A 21,454-nucleotide genomic window follows, 5' to 3' on the forward strand; every position below is an offset into this window, starting at 1 on the left:
ACAGAGAAGTTCAGGGTTAGTGACGTCCCAAAGACATCCCCTCTATTAAGATTGGTTAGTAATCTTAATAGATTACTAACCATAGTAATTTCCATAGGAATCAAGTAACTTAATCCAGGTAATTTCTACTCATGCTAAGGACCTTCACCTATGGGTCTTTTTGACCCATTGCATGAATTTTACTGTTACCATGAAGATAGCTCAGCTCTAAGATACACGGACGTTGAGTATTTCACCAAGCTGGCAATGTTTACATAGACAAACATCAACATCTAAGTTTATTACATCCCTAAATCTTGTTAGTTCCAGAATATTCTTGAGTGACAGGTATTGGCTGCTGCCTGTTCCACCGATTAGCTCTCCTTTTTTGCTGATTAGGTTTGAAAGCATACAAAGCTCTTACACCAAAGAACATCCTGCCTTAGGGTAACATTGACATAATCTGCATTTTGCACCACTGTGACCCCGTGGGCTGGGCCGGTGGCCCCTGGCAGGGGCAATGTTCCCTCTCCCCGTGCTCCTGCCTGGAAGAGCGGCCGCAGTTTCTCCTCTTTGGAGCCAGATCCAGCTCTGAGAGCTCCCCAGCAGCGCCTTGGAGCCCGCAGCCCATGGAGCAGCTCCGAGGGCTCCCCGCTGCGCTGCGGGACTCGGGAAAAACATTCCCTTTGAGAAAGAATTGCCCGGAAACATCGGTGCTTTTCCTTGGCAGGGAAAACCCGCTCCCTGTGGGACAGCCCTTGTGCACAGCAGAATAACGAGGCGCATTCCTTTCTCCTTTCTTTGCCCCAGCTACTAAGTGCCACAAAACCCGCAAAGTTTGCTTGGTAACTGCCTGTGGACTTTCTTCCTCATATCCTTTCCTCATCCTCAAGCGAAACACTGCGAGTCCCGGCCCTGGATGACCTGAAAGCAGGGAGAGAGGGATGACACCTGCAGGGATGCTGACGGCACTCCTTTCCCTTGGGGGCACACAAACGCAATGCTGCCGGGTTTGTTTTCCAGCCTGGCTGTCACGTCATTCCCGAGGCGGCTCAGGTGGAGCCGGGCTCTTTTCACACTCCTACCATGCTTTTAAAAATAGCTGGGTTTATTTTAATGCTCCTGGGATCTTCGGCTGCTTTAGAATGATTACTAAGTCATAATGTAGTAAAAGTTGTACCTGCTGATGCACGTTATTGTCATCAGCTGCTTCTCTAATTCCCAACAAGGCGTGGAAATGTGTGAGGGTTGAGAAGGGGCTGCCTGGGCTGGAATTGATGGATTGGGTGAGTTGTGCAGTTCTCTGCAAGAAAAACTCCCCAGTTCTTGTTGTCCCATACAGTAATGGTGCTGCTGGTAGGGTTTCAGCCTTCTAATCCCTCCAACTTTCTTTATGGAGATGTTTCCCCAGCTGCACATCCCCCACGCTGTCCCTGAGAGGTGGCTTAACCTGTGTCTGATGTGAAACCTTGCACGTGTCCCTGTTTAAGTTGATCCTGTTATTTTAGGCTGTTTCTCAAGGTCATCCCAGCTTGGTTCCACCAGGGAACCAAGGTCATCCCAGCTTGGTTCCACCAGCGCGTTCCTCTCTGTCATCCTGGCTGATGGGTGTAGGGCAGTGAGCTGCCTCACCTTGGCCGGGGAGCTCACACAGGGATAAGTGCTCAGCAAGGATTGGTTTCCCTCAGGGGATGCAGCTTCCATTAGTCACTTCCTCACAGCTTTGTTTCCTGACTCCCTGTGGGAGCACTGAACGAGGCTGCTCTGGGTCCATCACGGCTGAAAAATATCAAAGAGCCAGCAGGCATCGAACCCTTGGGCCAGAACTGGGGACTTCTGAGAACCTCAGTCAGAGCAGCTCTTGGATTATTTATGCTGTGGTGGTGCTCTGAGACCCACTGGAGCCAAGAGAGCCTCACACCAGACATCTACACAAAGCCAACATCCTCCTGGCAAAGCACCCAGGGATGAGGCAGGGAACTGTCTGTTCATCCATGTGATCCACTCCCTGCCAGGTCAGGCACCTGGTTTGACTTTGGGGTCACTGCCTGTTGATTCCTGATGCCTGTTTTTCCATCTAGAGCCCTGCCTGCAGCTACAGCAGGAAGATTTCTGACTGGGATAAGCACCTTGCTGCTGAAGCTCTGAGCACTGAGAGGCTCTGCAGGCACTCATCCTGCCAGGCTCTGGGTGCCTGGGCTTCCACCACCACTGCTCCAGCCAAAAACCACTGGAGTTTATTTCCTCCCTCCTCCAAGAGGGGGCTGGTAACAGGTTTCTGACACACTCACAAAGCAGTGCTGTGCTTGGGCAGGGTCTAACAGCAGGTTTTCCTGCCAAATGGGCTGTTGTCTCCTTGTCTTTTTTTTTTTTTTTTTCTTGCCTTTTCCCTTCCAAGATGCTGCTCTCCCTGGAGAGAAGTCTCCTTGTGCTCTTCTGTGCTGACCCCTTCAGAAATCCCCTTCCAGCTCTGATGGCCAAGACCTACAGCCTGCCCCCAGCCCCATGGGAAGGATTCAGCCCTTGAGGCAGGAATGTCTGTGAAGAGTCACAGAATCCTGGGATGGGTTGTGTTGGAAGGGACCTTTAAAGGTCACCCAGTTCCAAACTCCCTGCCATGGGCAGGGACAGCTTCCACCAGACCAGGTTGCACAGAGTTCAATCCTTGAACACTTCCAGGGATACTGGCAGTGCTGCCCTGGTCCTGCAGCATGCCTGCTTCCCCCTGAGAGCCCTCACCCCTCTGCAAGGATGGGATTTGTATCTCCTGCTAGTGGCTTCTTCAAGGCTTCTCCTGTGGAAGCTGCTAAAGGCAGGCTGGGACCAGGGGGGCGATGCTGGCTACCCACAGGTGGAGGATCCTCTCTCCCTGGAGGTGCTGCAGAGCTGCCTCCAGCCATCAGCACTAACCCTGCTTGGAGCAGCACCTTCAGAGCTCCCTTTGCATCCCACACCTGCCCATGGTGCTGCCAGAGTCTCGCTGGGGTGCAACAAGCTGTAATTCCCTGTGGAATGGTGGGAATGGCTGGAAGCAGCTCCAGCATCCCCCTGCCCCAGCACCCCCCTGCCCCAGCACCACAAAGCTGCCTGGGACATTGCTGCACATCCTGAGCATGGGGCAATTTGGGGATCCCAGGGCTTCCTGCTGTGCCAGGCCATAGGAAGCCAGGAGAACAGGGCCCCCCATCTGCCACCAAATGGATGGAAATGGATGGAAAGCTGGATTTCCTCTAAGCTGCATCCCTGCCCTGTGTGGCAGCCAGCCCAGCCCTCAGCGGCCATGCCAGGCCAGAGCTCAAGGTTGTCCCAGCAAGGCTGAGCAGAGGTCGTAACGGGAGGATGTTCAATTAAAGCTGCTTAAAAAAGAAATCCAACTTTCCATATGCCTCTCTGGAGAATCAAACAGCCCCAAAGCAGAGCGCAGATGGGGTGCCAGGCAGGGGGCTGAGCACACCCCCACGGCAGAGGTGACTCCGGCTCAGCTGTTCCCACTGCTCCCATCCACGGGGATTGAGGCTGTCTTTTGGTTGTTCCTTATGGAAAGTTGCACATTTGGCTTAGCAGAAATCCTCATGCAAACTCGGACACTGGCCAGCCCTGTGACATTGTGTCCTCCGGGCTGTGTTTGTTTTCCAATGCTCCCGCTCCCCCCGGGGTGCCAGCAAGGCTGAAGGTGGCAAAACTGGTGCCTGGTTGGGGATGCCAGACTGGAACAGTGGCACTGGGGGCATGGAAGGGCAAGGAGCCATTCCCCCTCTGCTGGTGGCCTCCACACCAGTCTCTCCAGTTAGAGAAACCCAAGTGTGCCCCACAGATGAGGACGTTCCCCAGCTGGCATCTTCACCAGGAGGAATTTCCCTGGGTGAAGGAATGGAGGGTTCAGCCATCATTCAGGAGGAATCTCCCCTGGGTGAAGGAATGGAGGGTTCAGCCATCATTCAGGAGGAATCTCCCTGGGTGAAGGAATGGAGGGTTCAGCCATCATTCAGGAGGAATTTCCCTGGGTGAAGGAATGGAGGGTTCAGCCGTCATTCAGGAGGAATCTCCCTGGGTGAAGGAATGGAGGGTTCAGCCATCGTGTGGCAGAGGTGTTGGGCAGCATGGAGGGAAGCTGGCCCTCGTGTCACTGTGCCACGTGTGCTGTCTCACTCACACAGCCACCTAGAATAGTGTCACCATCTGGTTCCAGCTGACCAGGGACACGAGAGCCTCCCTGGCTCCTTCTGCGATTGCAAAAGTGAATTCAAACATCAACTCAGCTGGACTCAGCTGGCCTTTATCCTTTTTTTTCTTCTTTTTTTATTAATTCAGGTTTGTCTCTTAGAGAAGAGAGAGGGAGATAATGTCTGCAGAGCATTTAATCTTCTGCCCAAAGAATAGCAGAGAGCAAATTAGGATCTACTCCAATTAATTTGCCTTGATGGGCAAAATCTGGAGAGCGGCCATATCTGGGAATTAAGAACAAAAGCAGGGAGTGTAAAGTAGGTCACCGGAGTTTCATAACCAGAACAAGGGGTTTCCACAGCACGGTGCTCCAAAGGCTCCCATGCCGGGGTCCCCACTCTCATTCCCCACCGTCCGCTCCTTTCAGCTGCTTTAAGGTGCTGTCACTGTGCAGGGAGCCAGTTCTGTGTTCTGGGGACAGGAACAAGGATGTTGTCCCTTCCCACAGCAGGACACAGCTGCAGGGCTGTCCCAAACCCTTAGACCCAATGGAAAGGTGACACTGGCTCAATGTCCCAGTTTGGAGCACCAGAGAGCTTTCCTGGGGTCAGCGTGCCCACCCTTGCTGTCACACTGCTGCCCTCGGCCCTGCAGGCACCTCCCTGAAGGAGGATTGGGGTGACAGGTGGCACTGGGGTTTGGGCAGAGCCTTGCTGTGGGCTCTTGCACGTGCAGTGTCACCAAGCAGCGGTGACCCACACTTTTCCAGCACGCCCAAATCCCAGGCCTGGCTTCCCAGAGCCATCAGAGCCTTCAGGCCGTGTGGTGACAGTGACGCCTTTCAGCTGCAAGACACACATGGAAGCGCAGCCAAAGGTGTGAGCCACGTGTGGTGACAAGTGCTGGTGCTCAGGACATGTGGTGACATAGCCAAGGGTCTGTGACCTGTACGGTGACATTTTCCAGGACATGGGACCATTTGTGGTGTGTCTTTCTGCACACAGGGTGAAACACCTTGTGGGTGTGGGTGGATCTTCCCAGGCTTTGATTCCGGCTGGATTGAAGCAGCATTTTGTTGTCTGCAAGTGTCACCATGGCGGTGGCAGCGTGTCACAGCACCACGTTGGTGACACGTCCCCGGCCAGCTCCCCCTGCCCTGCTGCGCTGCCTCTGCTCGGAGGTGGCGGCCGGCGCCCGGCTGGCGTTGATCCTCTTAGCCACCCTGCCGGGATCCGCCACTAATTCACCCTTAAACACAGGATTGTCAGGAACGGGGAAGGGAAGAACCGGCGGATTATCCCCCCGGCGCTGGCGTTAAACACGGGGAGCGGCAGCTGCTGCGTGAGGAGAGCTGGGGTGGTGTCCTGCCCCGTGTCCCATGGGGCACTGGCCCGGCATCAGCATCTTCCCCCAGATGTTTTGTGTCCCCCCGGCCAGCTCCAGGCTGGTTAGTGAGATAAATAATGGGAAATAAGCACAGAGACCCCTACAGAGCTGAGGGATCGGCAGGAACCACTCAGCCCCATGGGATGAACCAGCAATCCTGTTGGTGTTTCCTGGACCCAGAGCCTGACAGAGGGCTGGGACAGCCAGGGTGACATCCCAGAGGTGACCAATCACCTGTTTAAGTTACAAGACCTCTCAGGAAAAGGTTTTATGGTGAAATAAGCAATATTTTTCCCTGGCTTGATGAGGACAGTGATTACTGAGCTCCTTGCTCTTATGCTGAAGGCTTTCAGCCACAGAACAGTGTGGCAAAAGCTTCTCCAGGCCAAAACCAGCTGCTGGAATGTTTTGGGGACAGCCTTGAAGTCACGGAAATCACAGAAACAGCAGCAACTTGCTACCCACAGCTCATAGGATCTCATGGCTCCTGCTCTCTGCTGAGCCTGGAGCGATCCTCAGAGTGGTGGTGCTTGTGGTGGATTTTGTTGCCTTTCCCAAGTGGGATGGTTTCCCACATGCCAGCCAGATTTACCCACCAGACTTCCACAGCCAGATTTACCCACCAGTGCTGCTGGGGGCCCCACCAGCAAGGAGCTCCTGACCTGTGCCCCAGCTGGGGTGGCCCGTTTGCAATTCCTGTGGCCCTTTAGATGATGGGTGGGGAGTGAAGGCTCTGCCCAGGAGAGTGGGGAGGACGCCTCACCAGGCCAGGCCTAGGGGAGCTGCTTTGCACTCTGGCCTTTAGTAGCTGGGAAAAGTATCCTAACTTTTCAGCATAACAGTGACAGGGATGGGAATTAGAGCATCTTCCACTCATAGATACAAGTTTAGCCAAGTTAAACGCCCACAAATCATCTTGGTTTAACTTCAAGTTCCCTGTGAACCTGGATGAGATTTCCAGTTCCCCAGCTTTTTTACCTTCATCATCTTGGTATAAAAAACAAAAAAAACTCTCTCTTCCCTGCAATCCATACTTTTCTTCATGACCATGAATACAGCAAGACCAAAATAAAAGGCATGGAAAACAGAAAATGTCACTGGAGTTGCCCATCAGAGGAGAAGCTACTGGGTGCCAAAAAGACAAAGAAATCTGCACCCTGTGTTTTCCTGAGGTGCCCTTTAAAAGGAATAAAACATTTGACCCAACTCTAAAGGGAATATCTGCTATGCCCAGCCCTGAAAAGCAGCAGCCAGGGAGCACCATGGCAGTGGGAATTGTCCCCTCCTGGGGCTGTCCATGGTCCCATGGACTCCCTGGCATGGCCATGGGCAATACATTGGAGGAATGGGGTCACAGACCCTCCCACTGACCCTTCCTGGGGACTGGTGCAGGGAGCATCTCCTCTCCAGTCCCCAGAGCAAACACAGCTTGGGAGGAGCTCAAGGGGCATCCCATGGCAGAGAGACAGGAGAAATGTAAAAGTGTCTTTTAATATAAATATAAATCCATCTGAAGTGCTGCAGGAGTGACCGTGCCCCGCGAGGGATGCCCGGGAGGGAGGTGAGCGAGGCGGGGACCGGCGGGCAGCCGGGGGAACGGGGCCGGCATCACCTGGGCACCCGAGGGCGAGCGGGGCTACAGCCGGGGCAGCAGCAGCGCCAGCAGCGCCAGCAGGGCCGGCAGGGCCGGCAGGGCCAGCGGGTGAGGGTGCAGGGCGGCGGCCGAGCCCCGCAGCGTGGCCTGGTTGGTCTCTGAGGCCGGCGAGCTCTGGGCGCTGGCCAGGCGGCCCCGGGCGCTGCACAGCTCCTGCAGGTTCCCTTGGAACTGGATCTTGCGGGACTCCTGGCGCAGCGACTCCCACACGGTGGCCGCTTCCACGGGGCACCGCGACAGCACCTCGCTGGCACAGGTGTGGAAATCATCCCAGGACCTGCGGAGGAGGGCGGCGGTCGGGGCGATGCTGGCGGCGGTGACCCCGCCGTCCCAGCGGCTCCCACACGGACACTCACTTGCAGATGGCGTCCAGCTCCTGCGCCTCGTCGCCGCCCTCCTCCTGCTGCGGCTGCCGGACGCTCTGGGCCATGCTCTCCCCCAGGCTCAGCAGGCATTCGGCGAAGCCCTTGTAGATGGTGTCGCACTGTCCCGCCATGCTGACGGGCTCCTGGCTCGCGGCTGCGGGGCACAGAGAGGAGACACCGAGCTGAGCCCCCGCCGAGCCCCGACAGCCCTCGGCGCAGGGGTGAGCGTGTCACCGGCCGGGGGTGACACCGGGCTCTGAAACGCGCCGAGAGGCTTCCACATCCCCCCATACCGCCGCCATCCCCTCCCTGGGCACTGTAGTGACCCTTCGCTCCCGGGGGTGACACCGGGCTCTGAAACGCGCCGAGAGGCTTCCACATGCCCCCGGACAGCGCTATCCCCTCCCTGGGCACTGTAGTGACCCCTCACTCCCGGCCCGGGGGCCCGGCGCGATGTGACGGCCCCGCAGCGATGCTGCCGTTCACCTCGGGCCTCCCCGGCTCTCCCCAGAGCCATCTGTCCCGGCCTTTATCCCCTGACAGCAAAGATTAATTTGTGACTACAACGGAAAAAAACAAAGCAAAGGCTCAGCAAGCTGGAGTCCCTGCTCTGACTGCAGGGAAAGAGAGGGAAAGGGGGAAACAAAGGGGAAGGGGAAAGAGAAAGGGAAAGTGGGAAAGAGAAAGAGGAAGGGAAGGGGAAGGAGGAAGGTGAAGGGGAAAGTGGAAAAGGAGGAGAAGGGGAAGGGGGAAGAGAAAGACGGAAGGGGAAAGGTGAACAGGAAAGGGGAAAGGATAAAGAGAAAAGGGAAAGGGAAAATAGGGAGGGGAAGTGGGGGAGAGAAAGAGCAAGAAAAAGTACAAGAGGAAAAGGCACAAGTGCAGGTCTGGCTGCTCCATTCTGAGAAGCCCCTGCTCTGCTCCACAAATGATTCCCCACTGGCGCTGGCCAAGCCCTGGTGCTGGACATGGGACAATGGTGACAGGGTGTGTTCATGAGGACTGCCAGTGCATCCACAACCAGTGGGAAGCCCAAAAGGAGCTGGTGTGTGACTGGGTCACAGAGAAAACCTGCATGGTCCTCAGCTCTGCCCCAGAGGTCCTGTAGGCCAGATGTGGGGTCCCTGTGCCAATTCACAGGAGTTACAGAGTTTTGGAAGTGACAAGGGTGTGCACCAGGAAGGTTTCTAATTGACGAGAGCCCTGCAGGGGACCCCTGTGGAAAGGTGACCCCAGACACAGCTGAAAGTTTCCTGGAGACTGCTGAGGCAGCCAGGATGTCTCCAGGAAGCCATGTGCCTTGCTGTTAGCACCCCACACCTGCACCCCTGGAACAGAGTCCTGAGCAAAGTGGCTGTGGTTGAGACTAACACCAGGGTGAGCCTGACACGATCCAGGGCATTTTAGGTGTTTGCAATGAGAACCCCCTGAGCACAGCACCGAGGAAAGCCTCGGACTGATGCCAGACACGTGGGTCACAAACATCGCAGGTATCAGTAGAGAACGTGGGATCCACTGCTCCTCTTTTCACCCAGCCAGGCACAAGCCTGCCTCCCACCAGCCCAGCAGCTGGCAGGGCCAGATGAAGCCTCCCTTCAGCCTCTCCCTGCTGCAGGCTGAGGTTTCCCCTCCCAGGCTCCTCTAAGGTCCGGCACAAGCCCTTCCCTCTGCTCAGCTCACTCGGCACGAGGCTGGGCAGGGCGAGCAAAGAAGGAGAAAGCAGGAGAACAAATCACCTCCGCTGCTCTGCTGCAAAACCGTGGGGAAAAACCTGCCCCCGGCTCCGTCAGGGAGAAAGCCCAAGGGGAAAGCACGGGGGAAGTTTCCCAGGGCGCTGCAGAGCATCCCGAGCTCCCCAGCGAGCGCAGCCATCCTGCTCCTGGGGAAGGGCTGCAGTCTGCCACCCTCTAAGCCTAAAATCCACCAGGGGTTTGGTGGTCCCTGTCCTTCATCGTCCGTGCAGCCGGACCAGGTTAATCCCAGGCTCCGCATCTCTCCTCAGAGCAGGGCTGTCCCTGGGTACCGCCGTGCTCCGCATCCTCTCGGCGCTCGGAGGAGCGGGAGTGCGGAGGGGACACGCTGGTGCCAGCGCGGCTCAGGACCTGCCGGGTGACATTCCCCAGCGAGCAGGATGGCTCCGGCCCCGCTGAGCGAGGGCAGCAGGGAAAGCCAGCGGGTGCTGGGGTGGGCACGCAGGGCTGGAGAGCCAGAGCTCGGGAACCGTCCCCGCCTGAGCAGAGCCACCCCGGACTGCGCCGCGAAGCCGCGTTCCTCCTTGCCGGGCATCTCAGACACGGGACAAGAGTGGATGGATCGCTCAGTCGAGGGGCAACCGAGCACCCCGCTCCCCGCCGCTACAGAGGGTGCGGGACGCGGCCGGGGTCCCGCTGCCACCCGCCCGCCCCCAGCCCGGCGGGGAGAGCCCGGGGTGTCGGTGCCCAGCCCGGCCCGGAGCGGTCCCGCGGCACTCACCGAGGTGCAGGAGCAGCGGGATCAGGACGCCCAGCAGCCGCCAGCAGCCGCCGCCCATGGTGCGGACCCCGCGCCGCCGCCGCCGAGTGCTCCGCGCCCGCCGCCTCCGGCAGCCCCGGCCCCGCCGCCCGCCCCCGGCCCGCCGGCACCGCCCCGGCCCGGCCCCCGGCCCGCCCCGCCGGCCCCCGAGGGGCGGAGAGCCCCGGGCTGCACCCCGGGCCCTGCCGTCCACGGAATCACAGAATGGTTTGGGTTGGACGGGACCGCGCAAACCATCTCGGTCCGACCCGGCAGGGACCCCTTCCAGCCCTGTGCAACCCGGTCTTGTGAACGCCTCCAGGGATGGGGCATCCACAGCTTCTCTGGGCAACCTGCGGCCCACTGTCCTCACAGGGAAGAAATTTTTCCTAATATCCAATCTAATCCCGCCCTCTATCAGTGTGAAGCCATTCACCCTTGCCCTGTCACTCTATGCCCTTGTCCAAAGCCCTTCTCCAGTTCTATTTGAGCTCCTGTAAGTATTGGGAAGGTGCTGTAAGGTCTTCCCAGAGCCTTCTCTTCTCCAGGAAGAAGGAGCAGCCAGAGACATTTTTGCTGTGAAAAGGGGAATTAATGTCCTCTTCCTGCAGCCATCACCTCCTACCCCTCCCAGGAAGCAGAGACCACTATGCCCTGCTGGACTCACACAGGAAAGCTTGAGCAGAGACTCAGGAAAAAATCTGGAAAGACAGAGGTGACAGTGGCCCATCACCTCAGGCTCCAGCCTGGAGAGAGATTGATATCCTAAAAGACCCCTCAGTCTTCCCTCCATCACACAACAGAAGGTCTCCACATGTTTTTTCTCAAAAAGTTTTTTACTGAATTGTTCTCAATGTTATTTCCAAAAAAAAAAAAAAAAAAACCAAGAAAGAAAAAAAAAAAGAACAACAAAACCCCCCAAAACTTCAAAATTTAGATAAAAAGAAAAACCTCGGTGTAAAATCAAAACTAATGTCTGAAACATGGACATGCTCCAATGCACAACAGAACCGTGGCCCCCCAGGGCTCCTGCAGTTTGCTGCTGCCTCAGCACCCTGACCCAGAGCCCCTCCCCGGGGCACTCCAGAGGTATCAGCCCTGCCCAAACCTGCCTCATGTGCCAGGCGGGCCGGGCACTCCGCTGTGGATCTGGAATTAACGAACCGCGGAGCAACTAACTAATGAATGAATTCTATCTAACCCCTCTCGCTCAGCTGACCTCCTCCCTGAGCCTGCAGCCTGCCAGGGAGGAGGGGTTTGAGCCCTTCCCTAAGGTGTGGGTACAGGTTTGTGGCCAGCGAGGAGCAGCCCTGGGCTCAGCTCACACCTCGCTGCTCCTGTGCTGATCCAAACTTTTAAAGGGGCAAGGAATCCATCGGCTTCTGCTGCACGAGACACGGACTGCCAGCCAGCCTTGGGGACGGATGGGCAGGTGAAGAAGAGATTTAACTCTCAAAAAAGAGGCTATTTAGGAAAAATAAGCCAAGTGAATGTTCAGTGACTATTTGGAACTATACACAGATGGTGTTCGCCTTAGAGACATCACACACGTTGATGATTTCCTGGCAAGAGCTCTCGACACCAGCCAGGCGCCGTTAGTAACTACAGATCTGCTGGGTGGGCTCGGGTGGAGCAGCCCCCCAGGCAGGCAGGCAGCTGCTCCTAGGTCATGCCAGGGGTGACCAGGCCCTGCAGCATGATCATGAGGCGGCGCGCAGCCTTGCTCAGAGGGTTGTGGGGTTCTGCCTGGAGGAACTGGAAGAGCTTCTGCCGCACCTGGTTCATGACTGACCCCATGTGGTCTCGGGTGATGGGGTCGCTTTGGTCAAGGTGCATCACTGCATCCTCCAAGTAGCTGAAGGAGAGAGAGCGAGGTTAGGACCAAACCCAGAATATGATCCCAATCCCATTCAGTTCACATTAGTGCTCGCTGAAGATGCAGTTTTGTTCCCTGCTCCACCCAAACTCTGCAGTATGTTCAGCTGTCACGAAATCAATGTTCCTGACTCACAGCAGAGTCCACCTATCCATTCCTAAACATGTGAGGTCAGCCTACAGCTCCCAGCCTGCCCACCTGCCCCACAACCTGGCTGCTGGAACCAAGGCAGAGGCAGCAGCCAGTGAGAACTCCCCCCAGTGCTGGAAGTGACTCTCAGTAGATATTTTCTTAAATAACTTTAAACAGAATTAGTCACTCATTAGACAGTAAAACCCCTCAGCAGTGAGGCTCAGTTTGTGTAGGGTTACAATAAAATCCATCAGGAAGGGGTGGGATAAGATCAAAACTTTTACCAACAAGATACTCTGAAGTTCAGATGAGCCATCAGCTTTTAAACCACAGCCTGAGTAAGGCAAGGTGGTCACTGCAGGTTTTCAAAAACAATCCAGTTTAAACTTTATAACAGCAGCTTTAACCCCAATTACTAGCCTATACCTTGAAGGTCTTTTCAGTTTTTCTAGCTTGCTTATACTTATTGAGCTAAAAAACTCAATTTAAGTCATTTTTCCATACCAGCCATAGTCAAAACCTGTAGGTACCTTAACAATTCAGCTTTTAAGGGCAGATAGCAGGGTTTTGACTCAGACACTAAAAATGTTCATGGCAAGTATCAGTACAGTCACTATTTTGTCACAGAGGCTTTGCTTGGAACATCTACCAGAAATTATACCAGTAGCTCCTGCTGCAGCCTCCCACTGAGCCTTTCTGACAGTCACGACAAGAAACTGCTGACACAAAGTCCAGTGATGGGTTAAGAGTTGAGGACAGAGCAAACTTGCCCTGGACACTGTACTGTCCAAGGAACGTGGCACTATCCCTTCTTTTGCCTCCACAAGGAAATTGTTCTTTGGGGAATGAGGATTGCTGCACAGGCTGCAATTATTTACAGGCTACAATTCCAGAGGTACCAGCACCTACTGCTGGGCTCTCCTTCTACCTCAGGGCAGCAAAGCTTTCTATGGCAGTGCTGACATATTTTTTCTGAGTTACCACTGGCTTTAAACATGCCAGTAACAGGCTACAGAAACTCCAACTTTTGTCAAAGTTCTACCTTCCACTTCTAGGCACTGAATTTAAAGCTAGGGCTAAGAACAGGACCCAGTTCTCTGGTCATACTCACTTCAACTTCAGTTCTGTACGAGTGCCCAGATCTGAGGAGAGCTGCTGAATGAGGGAGAGCAGCACAGGCTGGGACAGTGGGCATGGATGCTGTCCAAATACTTGCTGAGTATCCACAGTCTCACAGACATAGAGAACCAGGTTCAGATCAGCTGCTGTTAGAGCCTGCAAGGAAGACACAGCTAGAAATGCACAGGAACCAACAGGCAGGTGAGGGACACAGGACAGAGTGACAGCTCTGGGATGCTCAGTGGCTCAACAGCCTCCTCTGGGAGCAAAAATCTCTGCACCTCTGCTGCACAGGCCAGCAGGGCCACCTTTAGGCTCCTGCTCTATGCCCTGAGGACACCTGTGTCTGTTCCAAGCTGAACAGAGCACAGCCACAGAGAGGAGCAGGTTACTGTCAGCAGCATGGAGCAGGGCCAGCACTGCTATCACTCCCAGAAGAGTTTGTCTACAGCAGCTCAAAGGGATCTGCCTGCATGCTCAAAGTCACAGGCAAGGTCAGGCCCCAGCTGGTGGATGTACCTGGAGAGGTACATCCTGGTGTGTGCCAAGTGTCAGTGCCAATGGCAGAACACACTGGAGCACTGACACTGTCGTGGCAGGACATGGGCAGGGATGAAGGAACTCAACTGCTACCAAATCATGGAACCTGCATGGCTCTGGCTCCACCTGCATGAGAACAACTGCACCCCTCAAGCACTCCACTGCCACGGGTCTTTTCAGTCAACTCCTGTGTAAGCTGTTGTGAGATCACGTGCCCACCCCAAGGAGCCCTTTTTTCCCTCTCAGTCCCCAACAAGCAGTGGATGACTACCAGGAAAACTGGGTACCTGCTGGAAAGCCTGGTTGAGGTGTCCCTGCTGGAGCAGCTGAAGGATGTGAGTCTGCTGGGACTGGAAGTCCATGTGAGTGGAGGGGATGGGTGTCCCGGCTGCCGAGCGCATGGCTTGGACAATGCTGGAGGTGACAGCTGCCTGCTGCTCCTTCATGGCCAGGCTCACCTCTCCTTTAATGACTCTCTGCACCTGGGCCAAAATAGACTCCTGCATGCTGAAAAAAACAAAACAGAACCCATGGCACCTCTGAGAATGAAGAGCCCAGGGATAACACTGCACAAAGCTTATACCAGTGAGAACACACAGGCTGCTTTGCTTTCTGTAGTGGGACTCCCTAAGGGTTCATACAAACAGATCTGAGGCACAGGCAACTCTGTGGCCAACACCACAACATCCCAGGGTGCACTTGGAAGATGCTGGGATTCTGTGCAGGAAAGTGACATTTCAGGGAACTATGTCTCTCATCAAACAGTGTTTTAAATCTTTAATGTCTCTGGCTTACAAGCAAGGAGACTAAGCTGTGGGGTTATCCCCAAATGGGGCCAGCTTCCTGCAGGAGATCTGTCAGATGCAGCTCCTCATGTGCAGATGACACCTTTAGAATGAGAACACACTTACACTGTGCCTGTGGCTTCTCCACACAAGAGGATTTCACAGTGCAGACTCTGCTGCTCTGTGTGACACCTCTTCCCTCAAGGGCTGGATTCTCCCCTCTCACAAAGGGTATAAAGCATCAAACCTGCTCTACCACAGACAGAAAAGCAGGGCTTCCTTGGGAACAAGCACAGCCCATGCAACAAGACCAGGATTTAGCCTGTGGCCTTCCTGGCAACTCTGGCCTGCACTGAAGACCCCAGTGTGTTCTGACATTTGTTCTAAAATAGACAGGGTTGTTCTGCCCCACAGGTGACCACCAGCCAATCCCAATGCCTGGCAATCTGCCACTGCCTCACAGTGTGAATGTGCTGGAGGCACTGCTGGGATCCCATCCTGAAATCAGGAGGGCAAAGCACAAACTGCTGCAGAGCAGCTGTGGGGAGAGAGAGCAGCCTGTAGAAACTGTATGCCTGAGGACACTGAGTAAAGACAAGACTCCTCTGAAATGATCTTCAGGAAGTGCTCAGATTTGGGTCTGCTTAGTGGTGCCTTGGATCCTTCTGTTCTCCACTGTGCACATGGGACCTGGAGAAAAGCAGGCCCTGAGCTTCCCAACAGAGCTGGGAAACCTTCTGCGAGCAACAGCCACCAGCCCACTTGCTTTGCCACGGTGCAGGGCCAACAAGCAGCCCTAGAGCACTCCTGGCTCGCTGTCCACCTCAGTGGCACCTCTGTCCCAACTCACTTGCCCACGATGAGGTGGAGCTGGTGCTGCAGCTCGGCATGCACGCTGGCGGTGACGCTGGAGGCCAGCTGCTCCGTGCTGCTCTGCAGGGCGCCCAGCAGCTGCCGCAGCTGCCCCAGCAGCGGCTCCCGCACCTCCTGCTCACGCACCTTCTTGTTCTTCAGGTGAGCCTCCAGCTGCTGGATATCTGCAACAGGCACAGAGGGAGAGGTTTGAGCCACGTGTATCTGTGGGGATGATCAGGGCAGGAATCCAGCTGGCAGGCTCTGACTCCAACTGCTGAGCCCGTGTACGAGCACAGGACAGAGGAGAAGCACAAGCCTTGTTTTGGACCATATTATATCAAACTAGAAACCCATCTTCCAGTGTCCCCATCACACAGCAACAAACCCACCAGTTCTCCTAAAACAGACTTCTACAGGCACTGCTTGTTCAGGGGACATAAATGCAAGAGTGAGGGTGTTTTATTTCATATGTAGTGGGAATTGGGATCTGCATTAGTTCAATGCTCATGAAGAAAGAGTGGAAACTTTTCTGACAAGAAAGAAATCATGTCTCCAAAGGTTTAAAACCTGTATTTTAAAATATCTTAGGAACTTGCCTGATCAAAAGGGAGAAGAATGTAAGCTCTCGTATTTGTGGGAGACTTGTGTGGAAGAGGAAGGGTGCAAAATAAACAGCAGCTGGAGACACCCTGCAGATTTATGGCCAAGTCACTGTGCTAGCACTGGGCCACATTCAGGCCCTCTCAGAAACCAGCTCTGCCCAGCCTCCCCAAAGGCCAAGGATCTGCATCCCAAGCCCAAGAACAGGAATGATCTTCTGCAGTGCATGAGTATATAGCTTTCCTTACTTAAGGATATGCTCTATTTCAAACACTGTTCACTCACTATTTAACCTCTGGTCACCCTGGTACCATTCTCTAAACCTTCTCCAATCCATTACTCCTCTGAGAGGAGGAGGGCCTACTGCAGGACTGCTACCCTCTCCATTCATCATGTTCCTGACACCAGGATGGGATAATCCTGCAGCTGGGCTTTTCCTACTCAATAGATGAAGTCACAGATTCCCAGAACACAGCTGAGTGTTTTGCTATGTGGGCTACAAAGACCAGAAGTGAATCTGTACTCTTATAGCACCACCCACAAAAACCTCCCCACTTTTGTTTCCCAAATATGAAATAGAACACATGGAAGGGCTAAGAGGTTAAACACTCACCAGTGAAACTCTGAAAGGCAAAACCATAAGGCCAATGTGTTGCTAGCCACTAATGCAAACAGTGCAGAGAAGAATTGAAGAAGAAAACCTACTCACATTCCTGTGTGCCCTGCTTGAAGGTGTCATTGATTTGCTGGAACATGGACTGGCAGCTCTTCTCAAAGGCTGGCAGCACGACGCTCTGGAAGGCCTCCCTGTAGGCTGACTGGATGGGTCCCTGCAGAGTGTCAGCTGTGGCCCTCACAACACTGTCTGTAAGGTTCTTACAAGCACACACAGAAGATTCCACAAAATTAACTACAGTCTGCTCCAGGACTAAGGGTGTGAGCAAACACCAGGTCCCTGCCACACACACACACACCAGGTAAGGACAGCCCAGTGTCCAAGGCTGTTCCCTTGGCTCTTCCCACTGGCCAGGCTGCACTGTGACTCCAGCAGGCACAACTCTGCTTGCTCAGGGGCTGCCCAATACCAGCACCACTTCTGCTCTAGAGCAAGGGAAGGTGGCACAGCAGCTTTCCCCTTCTCCTCCTTCCTTCCCAAAAAAACCCATAATTTCCTGCCAAGGTAAGTAAGCAGCCTGTGCCCCCTAAATAATGTAGATATGGAGAACAGAATGCAGCCAGTCAAATGTTTGCCACTTGACTGAGCTGGCCCTAGAAGTCACTGCTGTGGTGAGAATTTCTACTCTAGTAGAAGGTGAACAACTTGGTAAATAAAAAAAGTGTTAATGAGGCAAAGCGGGCAGGGGAGCATGCAAAGAGCTTGTCCTTGTAATGAGACCATGAAAAAGCTTTGACTACTGGCAGCTAAACTGGCATTACCTAGAGACAGAGGTGAGGGGAAAAGGCCTAAGAAGTTGCTACCCAACTCAGTGTGCCCTGGAAAAGCTCCTCTGGTATTCCTTACCTTTGATTTCACTAGCTTGGTAATATTCTCTTTCAGTGTCCCCTCAACAGCAGTGAGCTTGGTAGCAATAGTATTACTGAGCTGGCTGACCGTAGGGTCCATGCTCTTGGAAATGCCTAGGCATAACAAAAACAGGACAAAAAAGCAGATTTAAGCCTAAAGTGACACTTCAAAGCCCAGAAAAGAAAATGGAATCAAATGATTCTTGGATATGACTCAGCAAGGGACAATGATCACAAACTGTGCTTGGGGAACTAAGGTTGGACATTTGAAGAAAGTCTTTGCTAGGAAGGTGGTACAGCTCTGGAAGTCAGCAGAAGTTGTGGAACTGCCAGGCTTGAGAGTTTTTAAGAGTTGGCGTGAGAAAGTCATAGCTGACCTGACCCAGAATAGCAGATAGCCCTGCCTTAGGCAGCTACTGGCTGCAGGCTTTCCCACCTGCAGTTTTTGGAACACTTCCTTACATGCATGGTGCCAGTGCATTGAGAAAGGGCAAAGACAACTTCAAGCGTGTTCCAGTCAAGTCTCAGCATTTCCAAATTCATCTTTCACCTTCCTCCACTGAACAGACTCCAAAGACTTTAGAGATTATTATGGCAGGTCAGACCACACTCTCTGGAAAGGCATTCCCTCTGGGAGCCTCACACCGCTCATAAACCACAGCCCCTCTTCTCAGATTACACTGGGGCCCACAGCAGCCTGCTGTGCACACAGACTGGTGCTCACACAACCCAACTCCTGCTTCACACAGCACCAGCACCTCCCCAGTGTGCTTTTGATCCCAATGGAGCTCCCTGCAGGGCTCCAGCTCCCAGCCACACTCACACTGGGGCACTGTTTTCTTCATCTCCTCGCGGATGGTCCTCTCCAGGCGGTTACACACGGCCGTGGACAGCGACTGTGAGAGCTGCTGGGACAGCTGCTCCTGGAGCTGCCCATTGCGCTGCTGCCCCTCCAGCAGCACCCGCTCCAGCCTCCTCTCTGATGAGACCTGGGGTCAAGGAGCACAACAACACATCTCCTGTCCACCCACAGCACCCCTGTCCACAAAGATGGATGGCAGCCTCACCTCCAGAGGTTCAGTGAGAGCAAACGTGCAGCTCTCAGTGTCTTCCTGAAACAGGGTGATCTTAAACAATTGATATGGGAGAGAAAAGAGCTTTGGAAGGTAAGAAAGGAAAGTCAGACAGCTCAAGTAATCTGGACAGTTCTGTTTCCTACATACTGTGGTTAACTTGGTGTCCCATTAGCAGCTCAGCCCCAGCCACTCACTCACTCCTCTGCAGCAGGATGGGGGAGAGCTGCTAGGGTAAAAGTGAGCAAGCTCATAGGTTCAGGTAAAGTTTAAGAGGTAAAGCAAATGCTGCACATGCCAACCAAACAAAATAAGGAATTCATTTAGTACATCCCATCAGTGAGCAGGTGTTCAGCCATTCCCAGGAAAGCAGGGCTCCCTCATGCCTAACAGTGACTGGGGAGGACAAACACCATCAATCCAAGTGTTCCCTCTTCCTCCTCCTTTCCCCAGCCTTTACTGCTGAGCACAGCATCACACAGTGAGGGGCACCCCTTTGGTCACTGGGGTCAGCTGTCCTGGCTCTGTCTCATCCCAACTTTTGATCACCTCCAGCCTCTGCCTGGTGGAGCAGTGTGAGAAACAGAGAAGGTCCTGACAGGGCTTAGAAAAAGCAAAACCAGCAAAAACATCAGTGTGTTATCAGCATTGTTTTGGTCACAAATCCAAAACATAACACACATGAGCTGCTGTGAAGAAAATTAGTTCCATCTGAGCCAAAACCAGGACACCAGAAACCATCAAGTCCAATATCCATAAACAGCAAGATGGTGAAAATATTTCTATAGGATAGAATTAGTCTACAGTGATACAGTGATGGGAGCAAATCCAGGCTTCAGGCCACTCACACCTGATGAAACAAGCAACCTCTCTGAAGCAACCAACACACAAACACATCTTAAACAAACTAACACCTCAAACTCCAACAAAGCAAACAATGAAATGACAATTCAGCTGCTGACAAAATTCAGTCCATGCATAAAGTTGTGGAGAAAGGAAAAATTATTCTAGTATTACAATACAACTCTGGACACTGAAATTCAGTAGAAAGGTATCTAAATTATCTGTGAATATCAGACTGATGGTCACAAAAGGAAAATCTGAGACTAATTAATAGAGAAAGCTATTGTCATAGAAGTTAGGAGTGGTTTCAGGCTGGAGCTGCTCAGTTTGGGGAACATAATCAAATTCAGTGCAGCAAATGTACACAGGAACCAATAATTCATAATACAATACAAATAATTGGATACCAGGTTTGAAAGCAGCAAAAGAAAATACTTCTCAGAAAACACCTAAGGGACCTGTAGACCAGCATATGAACAAATGTGGACAAACAAGATAATTCTATATCCAGCTATGCAGTATGGCAGCCAGATGCTGCTTCTGGTGCAAGTACTGACTTGCCTTAAGGAGGAAAGGAAGGAAAGGATCAGCCCATGATTACTCTTGTGCAACTGGCCACTGCCTGAGGTGGGACAATGTACCAAGTGCACCTCTGGTCTACACCAGAACTGCAGCACTTATAGCTCAATGGGTAACTAAGATTTAGTGGCACAGAGAAAGTGTCAGTTCTGGTCTATTTCTGAGTTTCTTGCCCTGAGGAAGGGCCTGAGAGGAACTGAAGTAGTGACACTGCAGCCAGGCAACTGTACTGCACCTACAGCCCCACGCTCCCACATCCTTGACATTCCTGAGCCTTCCTCACACCTGCAGTCTGCCCTCAACACCTGCAGACAAGGATACGCTCGTGCTCGTGCTGGGAGTCGATGACCCTCTCCATGTGGCCCATGAGGGAGCTCTGGATGGCGTCGAGGTGATCCGTGAGCCTCTGCAGCAGCTCCACCTGCGTCTGCCGCAGCTCCAAGAGCTCGCGCTGCTGGCTCCTCAGGATGCACATCACCTCCTCCTGGAACTCTGCTGTCACCTGCATGTGCAGAGGACAAGCACTCATTTCTAACAGGACTGGAGGTCAGCTCAGTTTCTGCTCAGTATTGAGTCAAGCCCTGTGCCTGGAAGTGAAGTGTAACCCACAATGCAGCAAACAGGACCAGTTTAGTGCCTGCTCCCAAGAACTGCTGTGCCAAGGAATAAACAGATAAAACAAAGTTCCTGCATGGAATTAAAAAATGGTTGCTTAGAATATCAACTGGTTAGATACAACACACCCTTCAAAACAGATTTTATTCACTTTTGGCCAGGTACTGAGAGTGTTGATGCCTACAAATGTAAACAATGAACTCAAACACTCACAAAAGAGCTGTGCAATCAGTACACTAAGGAGGCTTCTTTAGAACACTTTTTCAGATCTTTCATTTATTTGAGAACACCAAACAACTGGCCAAGTATAAATTTTTATGTTGTCACTTCACTGCTCGAAATAGTTCAAGGAGTGTGAGGACAGATCCTTAAGGGGAAGGAACAAGGAGACCCACACATCAAGGCCAATCCCCCTGTGACCCTTTCTTTGACAGGAACAGCTTATCCTGCTGCAGACAGAGGCAAGTATGAGAAAGAAATCATCAGTCTGGAGAGCACAGAGCTCCTTCTCTGCTGCATGTCAGCACTGAGCAATTCCAAGCCCCAGTGCAGCCCCCTCTCAACCTGCTAGGGCATGACCCATGATACTTCAAGGAACTGGAATGAACTTTCTCTCAGGTTTTCCCTAGTAAGATATGAAGCATCATGAAGAGCAGCTCTGACTCACCTGGTTGTTAGATGATCTTGGTGATTGGTTCATGTCCCTGGAAATAAACAGAGAAAGAGTAGTAACCCAGTTATGTCAATTAACTCCTCTTATTATCCAAGTCTTCTGCCAAAACAGATCACATGTTTCATGGTTGCTTTAGATTTTACACTCCAGCTCATTACTCTAGTTTGCCTTGTGTAACATGGAGAATGATGGGAAGGTGATG

General features: G+C 53.2%; 2 protein-coding genes across 4 annotated transcripts in view; both read right to left on the reverse strand.

Annotated features, from left to right (window-relative positions):
• Window positions 1–6,997: 6,997 nt before the first annotated feature.
• NRN1L (neuritin 1 like) lies at window positions 6,998–10,113 on the reverse strand. 3 transcript variants are annotated; one of them, XM_058034148.1, is made up of 4 exons: window positions 8,411–8,894; window positions 8,035–8,108; window positions 7,540–7,702; window positions 6,998–7,460 (listed from the first exon to the last, which is right to left on the reverse strand). In XM_058034148.1, exons 2-4 carry the CDS (start codon window positions 8,063–8,065, stop codon window positions 7,166–7,168), a joined length of 489 nt encoding a protein of 162 aa, XP_057890131.1. In that variant the 5' UTR covers window positions 8,066–8,108; window positions 8,411–8,894; the 3' UTR covers window positions 6,998–7,165. The 3 variants fall into 3 exon arrangements, with proteins under 3 accessions (XP_057890131.1, XP_057890129.1, XP_057890130.1); XM_058034146.1 differs by lacking the exons at window positions 8,035–8,108; window positions 8,411–8,894 and adding an exon at window positions 10,021–10,113; XM_058034147.1 differs by lacking the exon at window positions 8,411–8,894 and having other exon boundaries at window positions 8,035–8,288.
• Window positions 10,114–10,883: 770 nt separating this feature from the next.
• The window catches only part of EDC4 (enhancer of mRNA decapping 4), a 33,137-nt gene continuing 22,566 nt past the window's right edge, over window positions 10,884–21,454 (reverse strand). The window contains exons 21-29 of the mRNA XM_058034270.1: window positions 21,247–21,283; window positions 20,286–20,466; window positions 18,293–18,448; window positions 17,468–17,583; window positions 16,655–16,820; window positions 15,341–15,527; window positions 13,993–14,212; window positions 13,158–13,321; window positions 10,884–11,893 (exon numbers count right to left, since the gene is read on the reverse strand). Of these exons, the coding sequence (XP_057890253.1) occupies window positions 11,701–11,893; window positions 13,158–13,321; window positions 13,993–14,212; window positions 15,341–15,527; window positions 16,655–16,820; window positions 17,468–17,583; window positions 18,293–18,448; window positions 20,286–20,466; window positions 21,247–21,283 (1,420 nt within the window). The 3' untranslated portion in view covers window positions 10,884–11,700. The remainder of the gene's footprint in view (window positions 11,894–13,157; window positions 13,322–13,992; window positions 14,213–15,340; window positions 15,528–16,654; window positions 16,821–17,467; window positions 17,584–18,292; window positions 18,449–20,285; window positions 20,467–21,246; window positions 21,284–21,454) is intronic.

This window comes from Melospiza georgiana, chromosome 14 (assembly GCF_028018845.1).
Source record: "Melospiza georgiana isolate bMelGeo1 chromosome 14, bMelGeo1.pri, whole genome shotgun sequence".
Taxonomy (NCBI): Eukaryota; Metazoa; Chordata; class Aves; order Passeriformes; family Passerellidae; genus Melospiza; species Melospiza georgiana.